Source organism: Sturnira hondurensis, unplaced genomic scaffold, assembly GCF_014824575.4.
Source record: "Sturnira hondurensis isolate 20B ecotype Veracruz unplaced genomic scaffold, ASM1482457v3 Scaffold0004136, whole genome shotgun sequence".
Lineage (NCBI taxonomy): Eukaryota > Metazoa > Chordata > Mammalia > Chiroptera > Phyllostomidae > Sturnira > Sturnira hondurensis.
This window is the reverse complement of record NW_028076767.1, coordinates 53,641,159-53,660,597: the sequence shown is the minus strand read 5'-3', so window position 1 is coordinate 53,660,597 and position 19,439 is coordinate 53,641,159. Positions and strand designations below refer to the sequence as shown.

The 19,439-nt window shown below is 38.9% G+C and overlaps 1 protein-coding gene across 3 annotated transcripts in view; it reads right to left on the bottom strand.

Annotated features, from left to right (window-relative positions):
- ITGB6 (integrin subunit beta 6) overlaps positions 1–19,439 on the bottom strand; it is a 154,484-nt gene that overhangs the window by 22,748 nt on the left and 112,297 nt on the right. For all 3 annotated transcript variants that reach the window (XM_037044604.1, XM_037044605.1, XM_037044606.1), the window contains 3 exons: positions 11,837–11,971; positions 11,210–11,627; positions 2,033–2,255 (listed from right to left, as the gene is read on the bottom strand). In XM_037044604.1, coding sequence (XP_036900499.1) covers positions 2,033–2,255; positions 11,210–11,627; positions 11,837–11,971 — 776 coding nt within the window. The remainder of the gene's footprint in view (positions 1–2,032; positions 2,256–11,209; positions 11,628–11,836; positions 11,972–19,439) is intronic.

The following is a 19,439-nucleotide window of genomic DNA, read 5'->3' as shown; positions in this document are numbered from 1 at the left end:
GTGTATTTTAAGCCCAGAAATTAAGTTATTGTAATGATGTCTATATAACAAAGTAAAACTTGGGCCCTGAATTAACCTTATGCTGAAAAGCACTTCACAAACAGATCGTATGTGGAGTAAGCCAACACAGCAAAAGTTTTCTAACTGTGGACATACATCATGATGCCTCTCTCTTCAGCTGGCCATGGAAATGTACACTCTTCTCAGTGTACGTTCCCCACCCTGTCACATCTCAGCTGAAACCTCACTTCCGTAGGCAAGTCTTCCACGACTCTAACCAGTTAGTTCCCATACAGTGGATGCCTCTGAGTTCCTCTGAAGGAAGGGCTTAAGAGCAGCAATCTATGGGAGTGGGGACAGAAGCCTTGTCTGAAAGTTTCCATGTGTTGTATGCATATTGCATTTATCTGAGTTCTGTATTTATTTGGAATGGCTTTGCAGGGCGTTGCCGGAGATAGTGGAAGCCCTTAGACCCTCTGCCCCTTTGTGCATCTCGCTGATGGCTGCCCAGGCTAATCTGGCTGGCCTGTCTCCTGCCATACATGTAGTTTCTGCCTTAAAGCACTTTATATATCTCCCATTGTAACTGTCAGCCTAGGTATCACCATAATTACTTTTGTTTTTTTTTAATTTTATGGGTCAATTACTGTTTATATACAGTATTATTTTGTATTAGTGTCAGGTGTAGAGCATAATGGTAAGACAATCACACACTTTCACAAAGTGTTCCCCCTGATATTTCCAGTATCCTAATCATTGATTACTTTAAAAAAATATGCGTCTTTCCCGCTAGATTCTCAGCACCAGTGATGGCAGGACCTATGACAGCTTTAGTCAGCACTCCATGCCCATGGCCTAACATGGTCCCTGGCACACTACTGTGCACCACCTTGGTAAATGAATGCATGGACTCATTTCAGAACTAACACAGCACCTCAGAGATCACTGTGATCATCCTGATTCCTCAAATTTAAACTACTTTGACTATTAATTTCTTACCTTATAAACCAGACTTGAGAGTGAATCATGTTAACATGATAACATGTTAACACAGAAGACAAAATAGAAAAATAATAAAAGAAACAACTTAAAAGGACATCTTACATTAAATTCTACTCAGATAAGTCTATGTCCCCACCCTCTCGGCATTCGTCCAGGCACAGTGAGAGAGAAGTTTTAGCATCTGAACCGTGAGCAACCACTGAGCAGATGTAGGTTTTCTTCATTCACATTGGAAATGCAAATGCCACCACTTTGGGTACCAGAGTTAATGAAAATATGAGCTGTTTAAACATCTTGGCTGCACAATGCATTGCACACTAACGTCATAACACAGCCAATTTGGAGACTTGTTTCATTTAACTTACAAGTGTTGCCCCACTTCTACTAAGAAGTTAGCTGCCAACCAAAGAAATAATTTCTTTTCTGGAGAATAAGAAAGTATGTTTGGTTTTTGTTGCTGTTGTTCCTATGGTATAAAAGGTAATCTGATCCCCGATAGTTGTACAGAATGACAACCAAAGGAAGGTGCCAAGACCCTGAGTGGTGAAGAAGAGGGAGGAAACTGAAAGCCAAGACTGTCTTTCTGCCTCTTTGCCTCAAGGGTCTGTAGATAAGAATGAATCAGTAAGGTCAGCCTTACCAACCTGTAGATAAGAAAGAAGCTTATCTGTTTCCCCTGAAGAAGTACTGAATGTAGGTGTCCTCCGTCTACCCCCAGGGTATTCCTTATGTGTGAATGGCTTTGTAACTAAGAGGCTATCTGATGTTATCAGTGTGGGCCATCAGCTCAGCTTCCCTTGCTGGTCTTTTGCAGGAACCTGATTTTGGGGTCCTGGGTAATCAGGACTGAGAGAGAGGGAAGTGAGGGACTGACAGTCATCAGGGCCTTATGGGCTTGTATATTTTGATGGACGCTTGGAGACCAAACCCAGCAAAAGCAATCTGACCTCTGAGTTCATCAAATGTTATTATGACTTTGATCGTCATGAAATATATGGACAAAAGGGACTGAAGAAAGGAGAGACATTACCGTTTAGAGTTACAGAGATCACCACAGGTAGGACAGCGTTCACAGGTCAGCCCTGAGGCTCCGGGGTGGGTGCAGACACATCTGCCACAAACGCAGTCCCCTCGCCCACTGCACAGCACCCCATCTTCAGAGGTGCACGAGTCCATACTGGTTGTGCAGTTACAGTACTCGCCGGTCCAGCCAGCCCTGCACACGCATTCGCCACAGTCACAGTCGCCGTTATCTGTAAAACAAAACATCCTGCATTTCTTAGGGTCAAAACCTCTTTCAGATTTTTGGGACTATCTTTTCTGTTTGCCTTTAAACATCGTCAAAATGACTGAAGAAAAAAATGAGTGTGTATGGGGAGAGAAAGGCAGTGAGAACAGATATTTTTTAGAATATGTTCTGCTAACTGTATATTTATTGACCTGGCCTCTTAACTTGAAGACCAACTTGATTACCTGATGTTATATCAAAGAGAATTCACAGCCAGATGAAAACTGATAATTGCTTTCACAATATTTTGTTTTTAGTTAAGATGCCATAGGATAGAGATACAGATTTGGATAATACCCCATCTCTACCACACTCAAGGTTAATAATCATGAAAACCTCATCTATAAAATAGAAAGAATAAGATCTACTTCCAATGGTCAGATGAGAAGATGTGTCAATCTCCTAGCTCTGCATTCACTCATTAGATGTCCTACAGGCATCTAGTGAGTGCTCAACAAATTCATTTATTTAACAAACTTTAATGGAATGTATATCATGCACCAAATATTGTATTAGGCATAAAGACACAAAATTAAATAGACAAGGTCACTGAGCTTATAGTTTAGTGTTAGGAGACAAATAAACACTACTATTAATAAATACAATACAGTGTGATAACTATTATACTCACAGGGGAAGAGTTTTCAAATTAGACTAGAGATTTGGGGAAGTTTCCAGAGGAAGCGAGGCTTGAGCTGAGTTTGGAAGATAAAGATAGAAGGTAGAAGAGGATTACGTGCATTTTAAGCAGAGAAAAAAAGCATAGGTTTACACCTGAAGTTTGTCATTGTGTGATCTGCTTAATACTCATGGTAGTTTCAGGTAGATATGGCCAAGGGTAGGGCAGGAGGGGAGGAGAGGAAGTCTGCAAAAAGCCAGAAATCACATCATGTAACGCTTTATGGACTGAAGTAAGAACTTTTGTCCTGAAAGTTATGGAATTTTAAGCAGGGGAGAGACCTGAACAGATAGATACTTATGTAGAAATATTCTGGCATCAGTAGAGAGGGTCAAACTAGAGACAGGATAACCAGTTAGGGAAATTTAAGACCCTGGAGCTTTGGGAATGGAGAAGAAAGGGTATGCCGTCAGGTGAAGAGCTGCTCAGGGTGTGGGTGTGATTGGTGCTGGGAGGAAGGGGAGAGGAAGAGATAGGGGGATAGAACCCTCCCCGGCTGACCAGACCTGGCTGCTAAATGGGTAGTGCCGCTTTTCACGGACCTAGAATGAAAGTAATCTCATGCTCTGCCTTATTGCCAGTGCCTGGCATGGAGTAGAGCTTAATTATTGAATGAACTGGCTGTTCTGAAGCAGAGGAGGAAGAGAAGCTTTGAGTGGGGACACAGTGAGGTCACTTCTGGTTCTGTTGAGTTTGAGGGACCTGCGGGACATCCTACTAGGCAGTTAAATACAGTTAAACTTTGAACAACATATAGGTTAAAGATGCCGACCACACCCTTCCCCCCGCACACAGGTGAAAATCTGCATATAATTTTTGACTTCCATAAAACTTAACTACTAATAGCCTACTGTTGACTAGAAAGAAACTTTATTGATAGCACAAGTAGTTGATCAACACATGTTGTGTATGTTATGTGTATTCACACAATAAAGTAAGCTAGAGAATATAAAATATTATTAAGAAAGTCATATGGAAGAAAAAAACATTTACAGTATTTATTGAAAAAATATTTGCATATAAATGAAACTACGTGGTTCAAGCATGTGTTGTTTAAGGGTCAATTGTATATACAGGGTGAAGCAAAAGTAAGTTTATAGTTGTGAGTATGCAAATCACAGAGTTTATTCTTGTATTATTATTTATTAATTATTGTATTATTTGTCATACAAACAACTTTTCCCCATCCTGTATATGGACCTGAAGCATGCAGTTTGGGATCTACTAAAGATAGATGGCAGTTGCAATTGCTGTGAATCAGGTCATAGGGGATGCAGACAGTATGACCAAGTCCCTGTAGAGCACTAAAATGTGATCAGAGAAAGGGATCCTTGCGAAGGACCTGGGAGGTAAGAGGGGAAAGAGGAATGTTGCAGAAGCCTAGGGCAGAGGCAACTTGAAGAAGGAGGAGCGTGGAGACTTGCTACAGGCAACTATTTCATCCAGTCCTGAAAAACTCCTTGTGGATCTGGCCACATAATACTGCAAGAAATACTATGAAATGATAAATAAAGTATTTAATATAATGGGCATGTGTGTTCTTTTCATAATATTTTGGAGGGTTCTTACCCTGACCAAGATACTAAAATAGGCATTTACTGTTCCAAACAAATAACATTTAGCCACAGATTTTATAACTGGTACTTTTCTTCAAGAAAAAAAAAATGTATACCAGGCATTGCCTCATAGGTTTTGCTCTTCCAGAAACTTTCCGAAGGCACATAGGAGTGGGGGGCGCGGGGGAGGGGGGTGAGTGCGCAGATCTAGAGCCAGATGGCCAGAATCCTGGCCCAAGTCCTTCCTGGCTAAGTGAAGTTGGGGAAATCACTTCATCTTTCTGTGCCTTAGTTTCCATCATCAATAAGGAGGAATTATTAATATCTACTTGATAGGATTATTATTAAGATTACATAAGATAATATATAACAGCCCTGGCTGGTGTAGCTCAGTGGATTGAGCGCGGGCCTACGAATCAAAGGATCACGGTTCGATTCCCAGTCAGGGCACATGCCTGGGTTGCAGGCCAGTTCCCAGCAGGGGACACACAAGAGGCAACCACACATTGATGTTTCCCTCCCTCTCTCCTTCCTTTTCCCTCTAAAGATAAAGAAATAAAATCTTAAAAAAGAGATAATATATAACAGTATTTGCAGTAGTTCACAGCCCATAAAAGCAGTAAGTAAATGTTAGTATCATTATTCCTACAAATTATTCAGTAGGAATAACTTGAAAACAAAATTAGCCATCAGTAATAAAACTCCTATAATTGTACTGAAAACTAAAAATATGTAAAAGAAATCAGAAGTGAGACAGGTTTTTACTGATAGAAGACACTCTTATGTTCACTGTACAAAGAAGGGTTCTGGGTTTTCTCTTGTAAACTTTCATCTAGTGAGCACTGAGTTTTCTGCATTTATGACCTGGCTTTAGGCTCAAGAGCTTTGAGGCAGGAAATCATAGTGAGGCAGGAGATAGGAAGGAGGAAACTCTGGAGGTGCCCCGGGGCTAAGACAAAGGACATTAACTCAGGACAGAGATGCTGTTTCAAGACTGGTTGTTCCTGCTTTTTGGAAAAGCACTGAATCATGGTGAATCATGAATGCACCTGCACAGAAGATGCTACATGACCCTTGCTTCATTATAACAGCATAATAATAAATTAACATTGTGGGACTCCCTTCCCTGGTGGTCAATTAGGGAAAATCATGGGAGACCACATGCGCAGTAGCTTTAAAGTAATATAACTACTTGAACATGTATAATAAAACCCCACCAAAACTGCCAGCAAATATCCTTCCTATAAGAATAGAATCTCTCCAGCCCCTGAGGTCAGTCTCTGCTCAGAGATGGTCCACTCCCATGTTCTGTGGAGTGTACTATTGCTTAATAAATCTGCTCTCTTTCTGCTATACACTCTCTGTGTGGTTGGCTTAATTCTTTGTCCACAATCACCAAGGACCTGGTTAACTGTGCCCACCTGTCATAATAGAACAAAGGAGAAAGGAAAGCCACAAAGATTTCAAAGTTGGATTCTGATATATGCAAAAACATATATGTAAGACTTCCAGCCAAGATGGAGGCATAGGTATATATGCTGTGCCTCCTCATACAACCAAAAGAAGGACAGCAAGTTTAAAAACAAAAAGCAACCAGAACTGACAGAAAATTGAACTGTATTGAAGTCCAACAAGCAAGGAGTTAAAGAAGAAACATTCATCTTAATCAGTAGGAGTGTCAGAGCCAGGCAGCTGGGCGGAGAGGACTCTCAGCAAGGTGGTGCCTGATAGAATGGGAGGTCACGCATTAGTGTGTGGATAAACCAAGAGGATAAACTGGGGAGCAAGACAAACCACGCAACCCAGGGTTCCAGTGCAGGGAAACAAAGCCTCAAAACCTCTGATTGAAAAAAACCTGTGGGGGTTGAGGGGGTGGGAGAAACTCCCAGCCTCATAGGAGAGTTTGTTGTAGAGACCCTAGTGGTCCTAGAACTTACACAAACCCACCCACCCAGGAATCAGCACCAGAAGGACCCAATTTGCTTGTGGGTAGTGGAGGCAGTGACTGAAAGCTGGCCAAGGGGGGCGCAGCAAGCGACACTGTTCTCTCTTGGACCCCTCCCCAACATATAGCGCCACAATGTAGCAATGTGGGTTGCCTGCCCTAGCAAATACCTAAGGCTCTGCTCCATACTAGTAACAGGTGCGCTGAGACCAAAAAAAAAAAAATGCCCCAAATGAAAGAACTTTGAAATGAAAATTCAAAGCTCCAGAAAAATACAACTAAGCAGTGATGAATTAGCCAATCTATCAGATGCATAATTTAAAACATTGATAATCAGGATGCTCACAGAATTGGTTGAGTATGGTCGCAAAATAGAGGGAAAAGGGAAGGCTAAGAAAAGTGAAATAAAGGAAAATGCACAGGGAACCAACAGTAAAGGGAAGGAAACCAAGATTCAAATCAACAATTTGAACTGGAAGGAAGAAATAAGCATTCAACCAGAACAGAATGAAGAAACAAGAATTCAAAAAAATGAGGAGAGGCTTAAGAACCTCTGGGACAACTTTGAACGTTCCAACATCTGAATCATAGGGATACAAGAAGAAGAAGAAGAAGAAGAAGAAGAAGAAGAAGAAGAAGAAGGAGAAGGAGAAGGAGAAGGAGAAGGAGAAGGAGAAGGAGAAGGAGAAGGAGAAGGAGAAGAAGAAGGAGAAGAAGAAGAAGAAGAAGAGCAAGAAATTGAAAACTTACTTGAAAAAATACTGAAAGAAAACTTCCCTAATTTGATGAAGGAAATAGACATAGAAGTCCAGGAAGCACAGAGAGTCTCAAACAAGTTGGATACAAAGTGGACCACACCAAGACACATCATAATTAAAATGCCAAAGGTCAGATAAGGAGAGAATCTTAAAAGCAGCAAGAGGAAAGGAGACAGTTACCTACAAAGGAGTTCCCATTACGCTATCAGCTGATTTCTCAAAAGTAACCTTACAGGCAAGAAGGGGCTGGAGAGAAATATTCAAAGTCATGAATAGCAAGGATCTCTATCCAAGATTACTCTACCCAGCAAATCTATCATTTAGAATGGAAGGGCAGATAAAGTGCTTCCAGATAAGGTCAAGTTGAAGGAGTTCATCATCACCAAACCCTTATATGAAATGTTAAAGGGACTTATCTAAGAAAAAGAAGATCAAAACTCTGAACAGTAAAATGACAACAAACTCACAACTATCAACAACTGAACCCCCCCAAAACAAAACAAACTAAGCAAACAACTAGAACAGGAACAGAATCACAGAAATGGAAATCACATCAAGGGTTATTATCAGGGAGGTGGAGGGGGGAGTATGTGGGAAAAGGCACAGGAAATAAGAAGCATAAATTTTAGGTACAAAATAGACAGGGGATGGTTAAGAATAGTATGGGAAATATAGAAGCCAAATAACTTGTATGTATGACTCATGGACAAGAACTAACGAGGGGAATGCTGGTGGGATATGGAGTGCAGGGCAGAGGAGATTTAGGGGGGGAAATGGGACAACTGTAATAGCATAATCAATAAAACATATTTAAAGAGAAAAAATCCATGTACATATGAAGGAATATATCTATGTAATGAAGATAAGAGTTGCAATTTATATGTAATATATATGAGCATAAATATATATTTGCACACACTAAAATAACATATAGTTTGCTAATGAAAGATAAGAGCTGAAATTTATCTGGATGCATAACATTAAGACATATTCCAACTGCCTATTTTGGAATATGTCTAACCTATTTAACCTATTTAATTTATAATTGATCTAATTAATTCGAAGCTAAGAATAGGTAGGTGATTTAGGCCAAACCATTATTATATGCAAGTTATCCTCTAAACTACAATTGCTTTTTGTTCTTCCTCAGCAAAGGAGGAAATTTACTCGCATGATAGGAAGTGATTACTATAGTGAAGTTTATCCTTAAAAATAAATACGATTTATGAATCTCATCAAGTGAAATGTGCATTTCCAGATGCTTTGGGAATGCCCAGTGTATCATTGCATAAGAATTAGTTGGCAGAAATCTAGAAAATCTTTCAAGAACTTTGTTCAGAATTAAGAAACCTTTCTTTCTTTTCTTTTTTCTTTCTTTCTTTCTCTCTTCTTTCTTCTTAGCATTTTTTCTTTTCTTTTCTTAATTTAAATATTTTATTTATGCTATTACAGTCCCAACTTTCCCTCTTTGCCCCCCTCCACCCTGCCTGCCCCTCACTCTCACAGTCAATTCCCACACTGTGGTCCGTGTCCATGGGTCATCCATATATATATTCTTTGACTAATCCTGTGGGCTTATTGAAAGAAGGTTGAAGAAACCCTCCTTTCTGTGGGCCTTCTAGAACCATCAGCCTAGTCATAAAAGTTGCTAATTAATATCCACAAGCAACTAATTATCTTAAATACCTGTTCATAAGATCACCACAACAGAACCTGTATAATGGCTTCATGTAGAGGCAAGATGAAAACTAAAAATGAAGAAAAAAGCATTAGGCTCTTTCAGAGGAAAGGGTCTTTCTGGAATGCCACTGACCGATAACTGTAAGTGCATACCGGCAGGAAGATTTTATTTGCCTGTTAGAGTTTCTAGCCTCTTACAATCAAAATATAGAAGGCTCATGGAATTTGGTCAAGAAATAAAAGGAGTGGAGTCCTGTATCTGTGAGTGCTTACAGATGGAAAGGAGCACTGTGATAACGGCCCTTTGGAGAAGAGGCGCACAGTTGTGAAGTAAGGGAGGTCTACACAAGAACCGAAGCCGTAGCATACCTGGGGCTCTGCTCTGAACAACAGAGTGTTCACTCACGAGGCACATAGTAGGTATTCCATAAGTATTCATTGAATTGGGATAATTGTACTTAATTTTATCATACCTTCTAATAAGGGACATTGCTAATAATAGAGTAACATCCTGTGCAATGTTACTAAAAAAAACAAACAAAATAGATTTGAGAAACAGTAATGGTTGAGTATCGTAAATTACCCCAAAGAATGAAGGCAATTGGCACTGGTGAAGTATTGAGTCCCTCTGAAGTAATCATTGCATTTTCTAAATAGAGTTTCTTTAGCAATCATTGCATCTGATACAAAATGGCACTACTGTCAGGCCTTGTGAGCTACAGTGCACAGATCAAGTCCCAGTTTTTTTAGTGTGTTTCTGTTTGCTTGCATGGTATAAAACAAAATGCAAGACCATCAAGAAACTGGAAGAGCTGTGTGCTGCACACAATTCAGCAATTTGTACTGCCCTACATCTCTTTGATCTAAGATTGAAAGGGTGAAATACGGGTGGGGTTAGTATTGCTGTTATATTGTATTAGATTACCCTTAAGATGTTTTGAAAGGTAATTTCAAATGTTTGGAGCACATATATTATCAAAAGATCTTTATTAGAAATGCAATCTGGGGTTCTGCTGAAAATATGCTTTCCAAGACATGGCAGTAGTCTTTGGCTTTGGAATTTGTCCTGTGCCCATACTGTGAGAAGAAGACTGATGTGATTTGGAAACACACCCATTAAACAAAGAAATACACCTTGCAGTGAAAAGGCAGAAAAATGTGTCTCATTCTGGACAGACCCTAAATTTCTCACTCTCTGGGGGAAGAGAGAAGGCGGCTTCAGAGGAACCTGTGGCTAGCAACAGCAGCAGCAGAGAAACGAAATGTAGGTACACTTCTAAGGGGATTCTAGGGTTTTCAAAGAGCATGGGATACTTTGTGCGTTCTTTCCTCAGGCTCTCCTTCCTGAAAATCAGTCTCTTTCATATGTTCCGGACACTGGTTTGGAAAACACAACTTGCTTAGTTTTCTCTGAAGATAATGGCTTTCTGTTTTGAAAAGCTGCCTGCTCACACAATGTGAAAGGGAAGACATGAGAGCTTAAATTCAGCACTTACTATCTGGACTGTAATCATTTTAGAGTACATGAACACATTTCTAAGTCTTGTCTTGACAGATAAGACTTTAAATCTTTAAATATATACACACGTATCCAAATGATGACATAGTAGTCACGTTATAAATATTATATTCTATATTCTTTAAAGTGGTTTTACATCTGCAAGGAATACTAGAACATGAGTATTTCTATTTAAAAAATTTACTCAATTTCAAAAAAAATCACAATTTTCATTTTACCCTATCAAAACCATCTTTATTATACCCAGTTTCTAACTTAGTACCTATCACATAACAGATGTTAAAAAACATTTGTGAAAATAAAGGCTCTGTAAATCCCTTCAGGTTTTTTGTATCCTTTGTTCTTGACATTATGCCCCTTAAACAGCTTGTTTTTAATGTTTTCCAAAGTAATAGGCATGTAAGAGTTGGGTCTGATACCCAGTAGACTGATCCAGAAAAGTCTGAAACAATAAAATTCAAATTACATTCAGTTTTGTGGAGTCTGCATAATAACCAAAGAGAAGGCATTTCCATCTTTTACCTGTTTACTATTTGGGAAATAATAATAGAGATGCAAATTGAATGGGCAGTGATCTCACTCCAAATGAATGCAAGAACCAGAAAAAAATACAAGAAAAATATCAGTTACCTTAGGTCTAAAGATTAACCCACCTCATCTGATCAGCAAATATTTATTGAGCATCTACTATGCCCAAGCAATTGTGGAAGTTTCAAAAGATGAAGAGCTCCTTCTTGACACTTGCCTATTAGCAGAATAAGGTGGATTTAGATGTAGCCTACCTCCGCAGAGCAGCCCTTTGTGTCTCACGCAGGAGAAATTGTCACACTGGCAGTAAGGCCCATAAATGTTTCCATAGGGAGACAAGTGGCAGATGCACTGCCCACAGTAGCAGTCGCCTCTTCCACTGCATGAGGCGTAATCCGGGGCCTCCTTGCAGGCATTTGTGCTCAGGATGTCCTCCCCACACTCGCAGCGAGGACCCATGTGGCCAGGGTTGCAGGCACACACGCCGCACTGGAAGGAGCCGTTCCCATTGTGGCATTTGGAGCTGTTCACTTCCACTTCTTTCTGACAGTCACAGATGCATTCTGGAGTGACAAGTATTTCTAGGGCATCCCCCAGCCCTACAGGCTTTATGATAATGTGCCTGCTTCTTTTCTCACAGTTTGGTATACTCACAGTCACGTTAAATGAAACCTGGAAAAGAAAATGCTAATTATCTTCTATCCACCAAAATGCACGGGAAGAAACCAAGCCACATGGGGATCTGCTTTGCCAAAAGCATTTATGTGTTAGGAAATCTTTATTAGGAAATTCTTGAAGGAAAAAGTCCAGCTTCAGTGCATTAAGGTAACTCCTGACTTATCCTAATATTTTTTCAGACCATCTATGGGCCATCTACTTACCGTGTCTCCCACCTTCATGTGAGAGCATTTCTTTTGGTGTGGGAAGAAGGTGCCGTTGTTACAGATCGCCATGAATGACAGGTTGAGTCCTTCTGTGTCTCCTAATACTTCTAGCTCCACCTCAGACCGTAGTTCCTTTCGTTAAGACATAATGAGTTAAACGAGGTCACAACTGGGAAACACAGCCAGAAGAAGAATCTGCGGATCATGTTTATTGAACTACAGAAGAATAAAATTAAACTATGCAGAAAGGAAATTCACAATATCATCAGTCAAGCAAGCAAGATACACACACACAACTGTATTTTATCAAATCTAAGATGCTAGTAATTATAGGATTCATCATTATTTTATAACAAACTGTAACCACATGCCTCAAAGTCATTTTGTACAACGTATCAATTAATGTCATAAGTCTATCATTGCTTTGAAAATTATTTTATCAATTCTGAGAGATCTGGAAAATTCTCCGGCCCTGATTTGTATTGTTTGGCATTAAGAGGCCATTCTTTCGCTTATACTGAGCAACACAGTATAACATCTTTTTCTTATAAGTACCATCATCTTTCAGTTCCCATAAAGCAGCTGGTTGTTACTTTGCAAGGAATACAGGACTGCAGCCATTCCTCCAATAATGAGTACTGGGTTTGCTTTCCTGGTATCAAATATATCCCCTGCAGCTCTGTTCTGGTACATTTCTGCATATATAATAACTTTGCATTTTAATACCAAGTCAACTTTTAAAGATATTTTAAAGATATACTTTTAAAGATACTTTAAAAGATATTTTACAATGACAATGTATACTTTTAAAGATATTTTACAATGACAATTATTCTCAACATTTATAGTACAAAGAATAGTCTTTAAAAAATTGGAGTAACAATATATATAGTTACGCCCAAATGCATATATACACGTACAGGAAATGAAAACTACAGCATGACTTTCACCCACTGCCAGCATTCGTGAGACACCATTAATTATATGAAATGTATCCCAGTCTTAGAGATGTTAAAATGTGGGAGAAACTGTCCCTTGAATTCATTGAGTACCTATTTTATATTTAGTGTTGAGTCAGGTCTGGGGAAATGAGTCTAAGTCCAGATTTCTTCAAGTTCATCTGCCTTCAAGATGATCATCATCTTACTCAAAAAAACGAGATGGGTAGATAGATGGTCAATCAATGTGCCATTAAATTGAAAAACATTATACAATACAGATGAGAGTTTGAGACAGCCCAGAGAAGTGAAGGCTGAAGTTTTAGAAGACTAATCCTTAACAGCTGTTGGATTTTGGTGTGTGGAGGGGATGACAATGGTGTCTCTGGGGAGGAGATCAGAAGAGAGAAAGATCAGTGTCAGGAGTGGTACAGAATGAAGACAAGGGGGGTTTAGACCAAGCTAACACTCCAACTGTCCTGGGAAACACCAGACAACAAAGAAGCCTGCGGTTTAGAGAGATGAGTTTAGACCCATGGTAAACATCATTGACAGCTTTTAAGCAGGGGCTCGATCCACTGAAGATATAGTGAGAGGGTAGTTTTCTAGAAGGTGAGTACAGAACAGACTAATGGAGGGGATTGGAAGACTTGAGTCAAGAAAGCTGAGACATTGTTGCATTCACCCTGGCCTGAGGCATGAGGATCAGGGACTGAGGCTGCTTGGTATGGATGATGTAGATTGAAAGGAAGAAGACTAAATATGAGGCATATAGGTTACAGGAAAGGGGGAGATAAAGGCAAGGTTTTTCAGGAGAAAGAATGTCTAAGAAGGCAGAGGGAGAGCTTGTTTTTTTAGGGGGAAGTTAGTATCACTGTTCAGACTTTCTCTGTTCTTCTTTCTTTTAAAAATAAGTGTGTTGATATTGATATCAGTAATATTTTTTGATATATCTACTTGGGCAATAGAAACAAAAGAAAAAATAAACAAATTGGTCTACTCTACAACAAACTTAAAAGTTTTTGCACAGCAAAAGAAGCCATTAATGAAATGAAAGGCAGCCTTCCAAATGGAAGCACATATTTGCTAATGATATATCTGATAAGGTGTTAATAGCCAAAATATAATATATCAAGAACTCACACAAATTAACACCCAAAACCCAGCAATCCTATTAAAAATGGACAGAGGACCTGAATAGACATTTCTCTAAAGAGGATGCACAGATGGTTAATAGACTATATATAAACAGATGCTCAACATCACTAATATTTATAGAAAGGCAAATCAAAACCATGAGATATAGCTTCATACCTATTGGAATAGCCATCATCAACAAATCAACAAACAATAAGCGAGGATGTAGAGAAACAGGAACCCTTGTGTACTGTAGGTGGGATAGCAAATTGGTACAGTCACTATGGAAAGCAATATGGAGTTTCCTCAAATAATTAAAGTAGATCTACCTATGACCCAAGAATTCCACTTCTGGGTATTTATCTGAAGAAATCTAAAATACTAATTTGAAAAGATATACACACCTTTATGTTCCCTGCAACATTATTTACAGTAGTTGAGATATGGAAGCAACCTAAGCATCTGTCAATAGATGAGTGGGTGAAGAAGTCACACATAGGTACAGTGAAATATTACTCATTTATAAGAATGAAATATTACCATTTGCAACAACATAGTTGGATCTAGACAGTATCATGTTCAGTGAAATAAGTCAGACAGAGAAAGACAAATACATACTATTTCACTTGTATGTGGAATCCAAAAAGACAAAATAAATGAACACACAAAACACAAGGAGATTCAGATACAGAGAACTAACTGATGGTCCCCAGATGGAAGGAGGGTTGTGGGATTGGGTGAAGAAGATGAAGGCAAGAAGTACAAATTGGTAGTTACAAAATAGTCCTGGGAATGTGAAACACAGCATAGGGAGCATAATCGATAATATTGCAATAATTATGTGTGGTGTCGGTTGGATAGCACTTTATCGGGGGAATCACTTTAAGTTATATGTCTGTGTATAAATTATATGTCTGTGTATAAGTTATATGTCTTACTATGCTGTGTACCTGAAGTTAATATAATACTGAATGTCAACTGTAGCTGAATTTTTTTAATTAAAAAATAAATAAAAGTGTGTAGTTGAGGGACAAAGCCCAATTACTAAAAATAAAAATAAAATAATATAAGTTAGGAAATATTATGAATGGTTATACTTGAGTTCATCTAATAAGATTTGAATTCTTATACTCACTTCATTGCTGGGATTTTGAAAGCATATTCAGCTTCCAGTTTTCCTTAAGTATAATTTTGCCACCTGTGTAGTAAGACTGCCTTCCTCCAAATTCTTAGTTGTTGACTGAGCCGCTCCTCCTCCCTCCCTGGCTGTGTTCCCACACTGTCCCTCCTTCAGCAGGTGGACGTAGGCTAACTCTTCAGAATATGCACACAGAGATTGGAGTGGCATTACTCAGTCCTAAAGATTATTTCTATCATGTCTTAAGATTTTAAATTCTGCTAGTGTAGCAATAAAATTTACTCTTTGAATCTGTTTCATTTCAACTAATTACAGTTTAAGTCTATTCATTCAGAAAATATTTATCGAGTGCCAGACACTGATTTAGGTTCTTAGAAAACACAACCACTAAAATTGCTGACCTTTTGTAGTTTATGTGCCAAAGTGGGAAGACAAGAAAGAAGGAAAGCATAATAAATAAGAAAATTATATAGCGTGCTAGCAGGTGATAAATGCTATAGAAAACGCAAGGGAGAATGAAGAGTAGGAGAGTGTGTACAGGGGTGGTAGGCTGTGATTTTAAAAAACTGGCCAGGAGAGGATTCATTAAGAAGGTGGCATTTGAGGGAAGTGAAGAGAAATTAGCCATTTGGATACCATAAAAAGAGTGTTGCAGGAACAGGGTACAACCAATGCAAGACCCTAAGACATGAGTATGTCTGGTTTGCTCTGGGAATGGTACAGCAAGGAGACGTGGGCTGTACTGTTATTGTTACCATCAATTAACTGGCTGCTACACTGGAGCAGAGAGTTAGAGGCGGTAACAGGAGGTGAAGTCAGAGAGGTAATGGGGTTCAGGGAAACAGATCTGGGAGGGTCCTAGTGGGCTGTAATAAAGAATTCAGTTTTTATTCAACATGAAATGAGAAAAGCAGTTAAGGTTATGTACAGAAGAGTGATATGATAGACTTTGTGTTGTTAAAAGAAAATTCTAGCTGTTTTGTGAAAACAGAATACAGGAAACCAAAGGTGGAAATGGGAAGTAGGCTTTAGGAGGTTTTTTGATCATTGAGGTGCATGAGGATGGTGGCCTTGACCAGCGTGAGAGCAGCGGAGGCAGGGACTGAATCAGGTTCTAAACAGAGCCAACAAGATTTTCTGCTGAGCGACATTGGTGGTGTAAGAGAAAGAGGGGGTCAAGGCTGATTTCAAGCTTTTTGGCTCGAGCAAGAAGAAGGATGGAATTACTATGAATTTAGGAGTAAACTATTAGTGAAGTATGTTTGGGAGAGTTCAGGTTACTCTCCTGATTGCCAACTCACATATTAACGGACTCCTAGAAATCTCTCCTTGGGTATACACTACAGAAATGCAGCCTGGTTGCCGGGACTCGCTTAAGATCCATCCATGATCATGAGTCTAAAGCGAGACTCGTTAGCATCATTGCATATTTTTTTTCCATTCTCATTCAGCCGTGCAGAGTGAGTGGATGGTAGGATTTAACGAGCGCCACGTTTGGCCAAGAAACTTCAAAAGAGCAATAAGGGGCAGGGGAGTTGAAGGTGTGTCTAAGGGGTGAACATAATGATTGAACCTAAGCTGGGGTTCCTGGCAAGAGAAACATGAAGGAGATGAGGAAATAAATATAAAGGGGGGGGCATCAATTAACTGGAAATCCTGATGGGTTGAAAGAAATATTAAGAGTGAGCTGAAGAGAAATAGTAGGAATGAGTTGAAAAGATAGGTAAGCAGTGGTGATCAGGAATGGGTTGCATGCAGTTGAGATTATGGAGTTTATTGGCAATGAGAAGGTTTAAAGTAGGACAAAACACCGAAGATACGAGAAGGTAATTCAGTGGTAAGTGGACAAGATCATTGTTGGAACAGAGTTCAAGAAACTGAGAGGGCAGTATAGGAAAAATTTCACACACAAATACATACACACATGCAGACTGAAATCCTTCAGACAGAAGTAGTGCTGAAGACAGTGAGTAGCACAGCGAGTCAGGAGCTAAATGAGAAATGATGGATGTGTTTTGAAAGTCTGTAGATGACAGAAATCTGGAGTAGGGGGTGACAAAATCTGACCAAAATGAAATTCTCAACACTGTATAATTGAAATATCATATTGCAAATTTCACCAGGAGTATTTTAATGTGAGTTTCCCAAAGAAAGGACATGTTTATTTGTATATGTCATCATATTCTTCATTCATTTATTGGACATCTACCATGAACCAGTCAAAAGGAAACAAACCAAGTCACTTCCTTTCTGGACCTTAAATATCAGTAGAGAAACTTAGCTTTGGGGGCATTAATATTTCAGTAGCTTTTATTATGTGCTTAAAGAAAGAAGAAAATTAGTGAATGATAGTCACATGAATGCACATCTGCTATTTAAGGTTTTTTATGTCAATACGGCACTGTAAAATATTGAGCTGAAGTTCGTCATCACTGGTTATAAACAACAAATTCTCTGCCTCTGCTTTACTAGAAGTCAGTCAGAAGCAGTTCCTGTTCTCTCTCAATATAGTCTCATTCTTTTTCTTTTATAGACTGGAAAGAAATTTAGTCTATGGATCTCACATCTGAATGTCTTTTCAGAATACCTTTAAAAACAACAGAATAAAAAAATGATTTGAAGTGGTGCCAAGATCTGTTGCATACTTGATCCAGTGAATCATGAAGCTTCCGTTGTAACTCCAGAGCAAGACTGAGACAGTAGAACAAGGACAGGAGATTCACTTCAGACATGTGAGGCCTTGATTGCAGTAGCCTTGTAAGTTGTGTAAGTGATTTGTAACCACAGAGTGAGACATGTCTCTGACCGAGCAAGCAGGGACATGGACCAGGCTAGTTAGATAAGAGAGGGAAATAGTTTTGACAATTCACTGTTTTCTAATTTGCTTAATTTCTTTGAAGATCTTAGTGGCCTTAGTGGAAGATCACTTTTGAGAGAACTGGGTTAGAGAAAATAGTGTGTTCTAATTCAGTGAAGGATTGCTATGTGATTTTCTTTTATTCTACATATTAAAACTTCTCATTACTGTGTAAAGGCAGGAGAGGCTTTTCGTATGTTGTTGACAAGCTTTCCTGCCTGGAAGAATTTCAAGCATGAGCTAACGTGGTGATTAATTTTTGATGTGAACTAAGAAAACTGAAGTTTCTGAGAATATGAGTGGAAAAAACCCATATTATAATTTTGATGGGCATATCTATATTTTATTCTCTGAGGAAATGTATTTGAGCAGGAATACTTTGCTTTTCCCACTGAAGGTGAGTTTCAAAATTGATGAGGCAATATCAAAATTACAGGGGAATTTTGGCCCTGGCTGGTATAGCTCAGTGGATTGAGCATGGGCCTATGAACCAAAGGATCATGGTTTGATTCCCAGTCAGGGCACATGCCTGGGTTGCAGGCTAGTTCCTATCAGGGGACTCAAAAGAGGCAACCATACATTGATATTCCTCTCCCTCTCTCCTTCCCTTCCCCTCTAAAGATAAATAAATAAAATCTTTAAAAAACCACTGGGGAATTTTTGCAAAATATGTTGCTCTTCTTCCCTTAAAATTCTGAGACATCTGTGAGAGGAATCTGGACACACCTATTTTTACAAGTCTTCTCAGATTTTTCCCAAAGATTCTGAAATGCCATGTAGTTAAGGAAACTGGTCAGGATAATGCTAAATATTGGGATAGGGTGCATATGAGAGTTAAGCGTAATTTTAAAATATCAAAAATTAGAATTGTATTCATTAGGTATTATGTGACTATTTCTAGAGCAAATATTAGAGCTTAGTTCTTTATAAAAATTTACTTTTTTCATTCTTGTCCTAATTTAAACCTTCCTCACTGTGTGTGTGTGTGTGTGTGTGTGTGTATGTATTTTCACCTTGAAAGTAAATGCAAGAAAGAAGGATAATATTTCGGATGCAAAATTACAAAGAGTTGGCAATTGTCCATCTACTGCTGATAAACTGAGTTATGGAGCTGGACAAAGAAAGAAAACACAGCAACTCTGTGGGTGTATATGTCATTTTAGGAGAGGAATTCTGTCCTCAGGTACAAAGTTAATGAACAAAGTTAAGGCTAAAAATATATATGTGTATATATATTATAAAACTATACATATCTATTATATATACAAATATAATATACATAACATGGAAAATTTCCCTGGTTCCTGAAAGCAGAGACTCTACAAAGTGTGCAAAGTGGCGTTGCTCCCGGTGTGCTCTGTGTGTGGGTCCGATTTTGTTTTGTTTTGTTTTCAAGTTATGATGTAGTCTCATTAAACTTGTGGAGCTGGCAATTTAAACTTGTTTTTTTTCCTTTTCTTTTTTCAGGCAAGGAAGAAGGGAGCTTAATTGTGTGAGTCATGGATCCTTTTCAGTAGACTTAAAACTGTG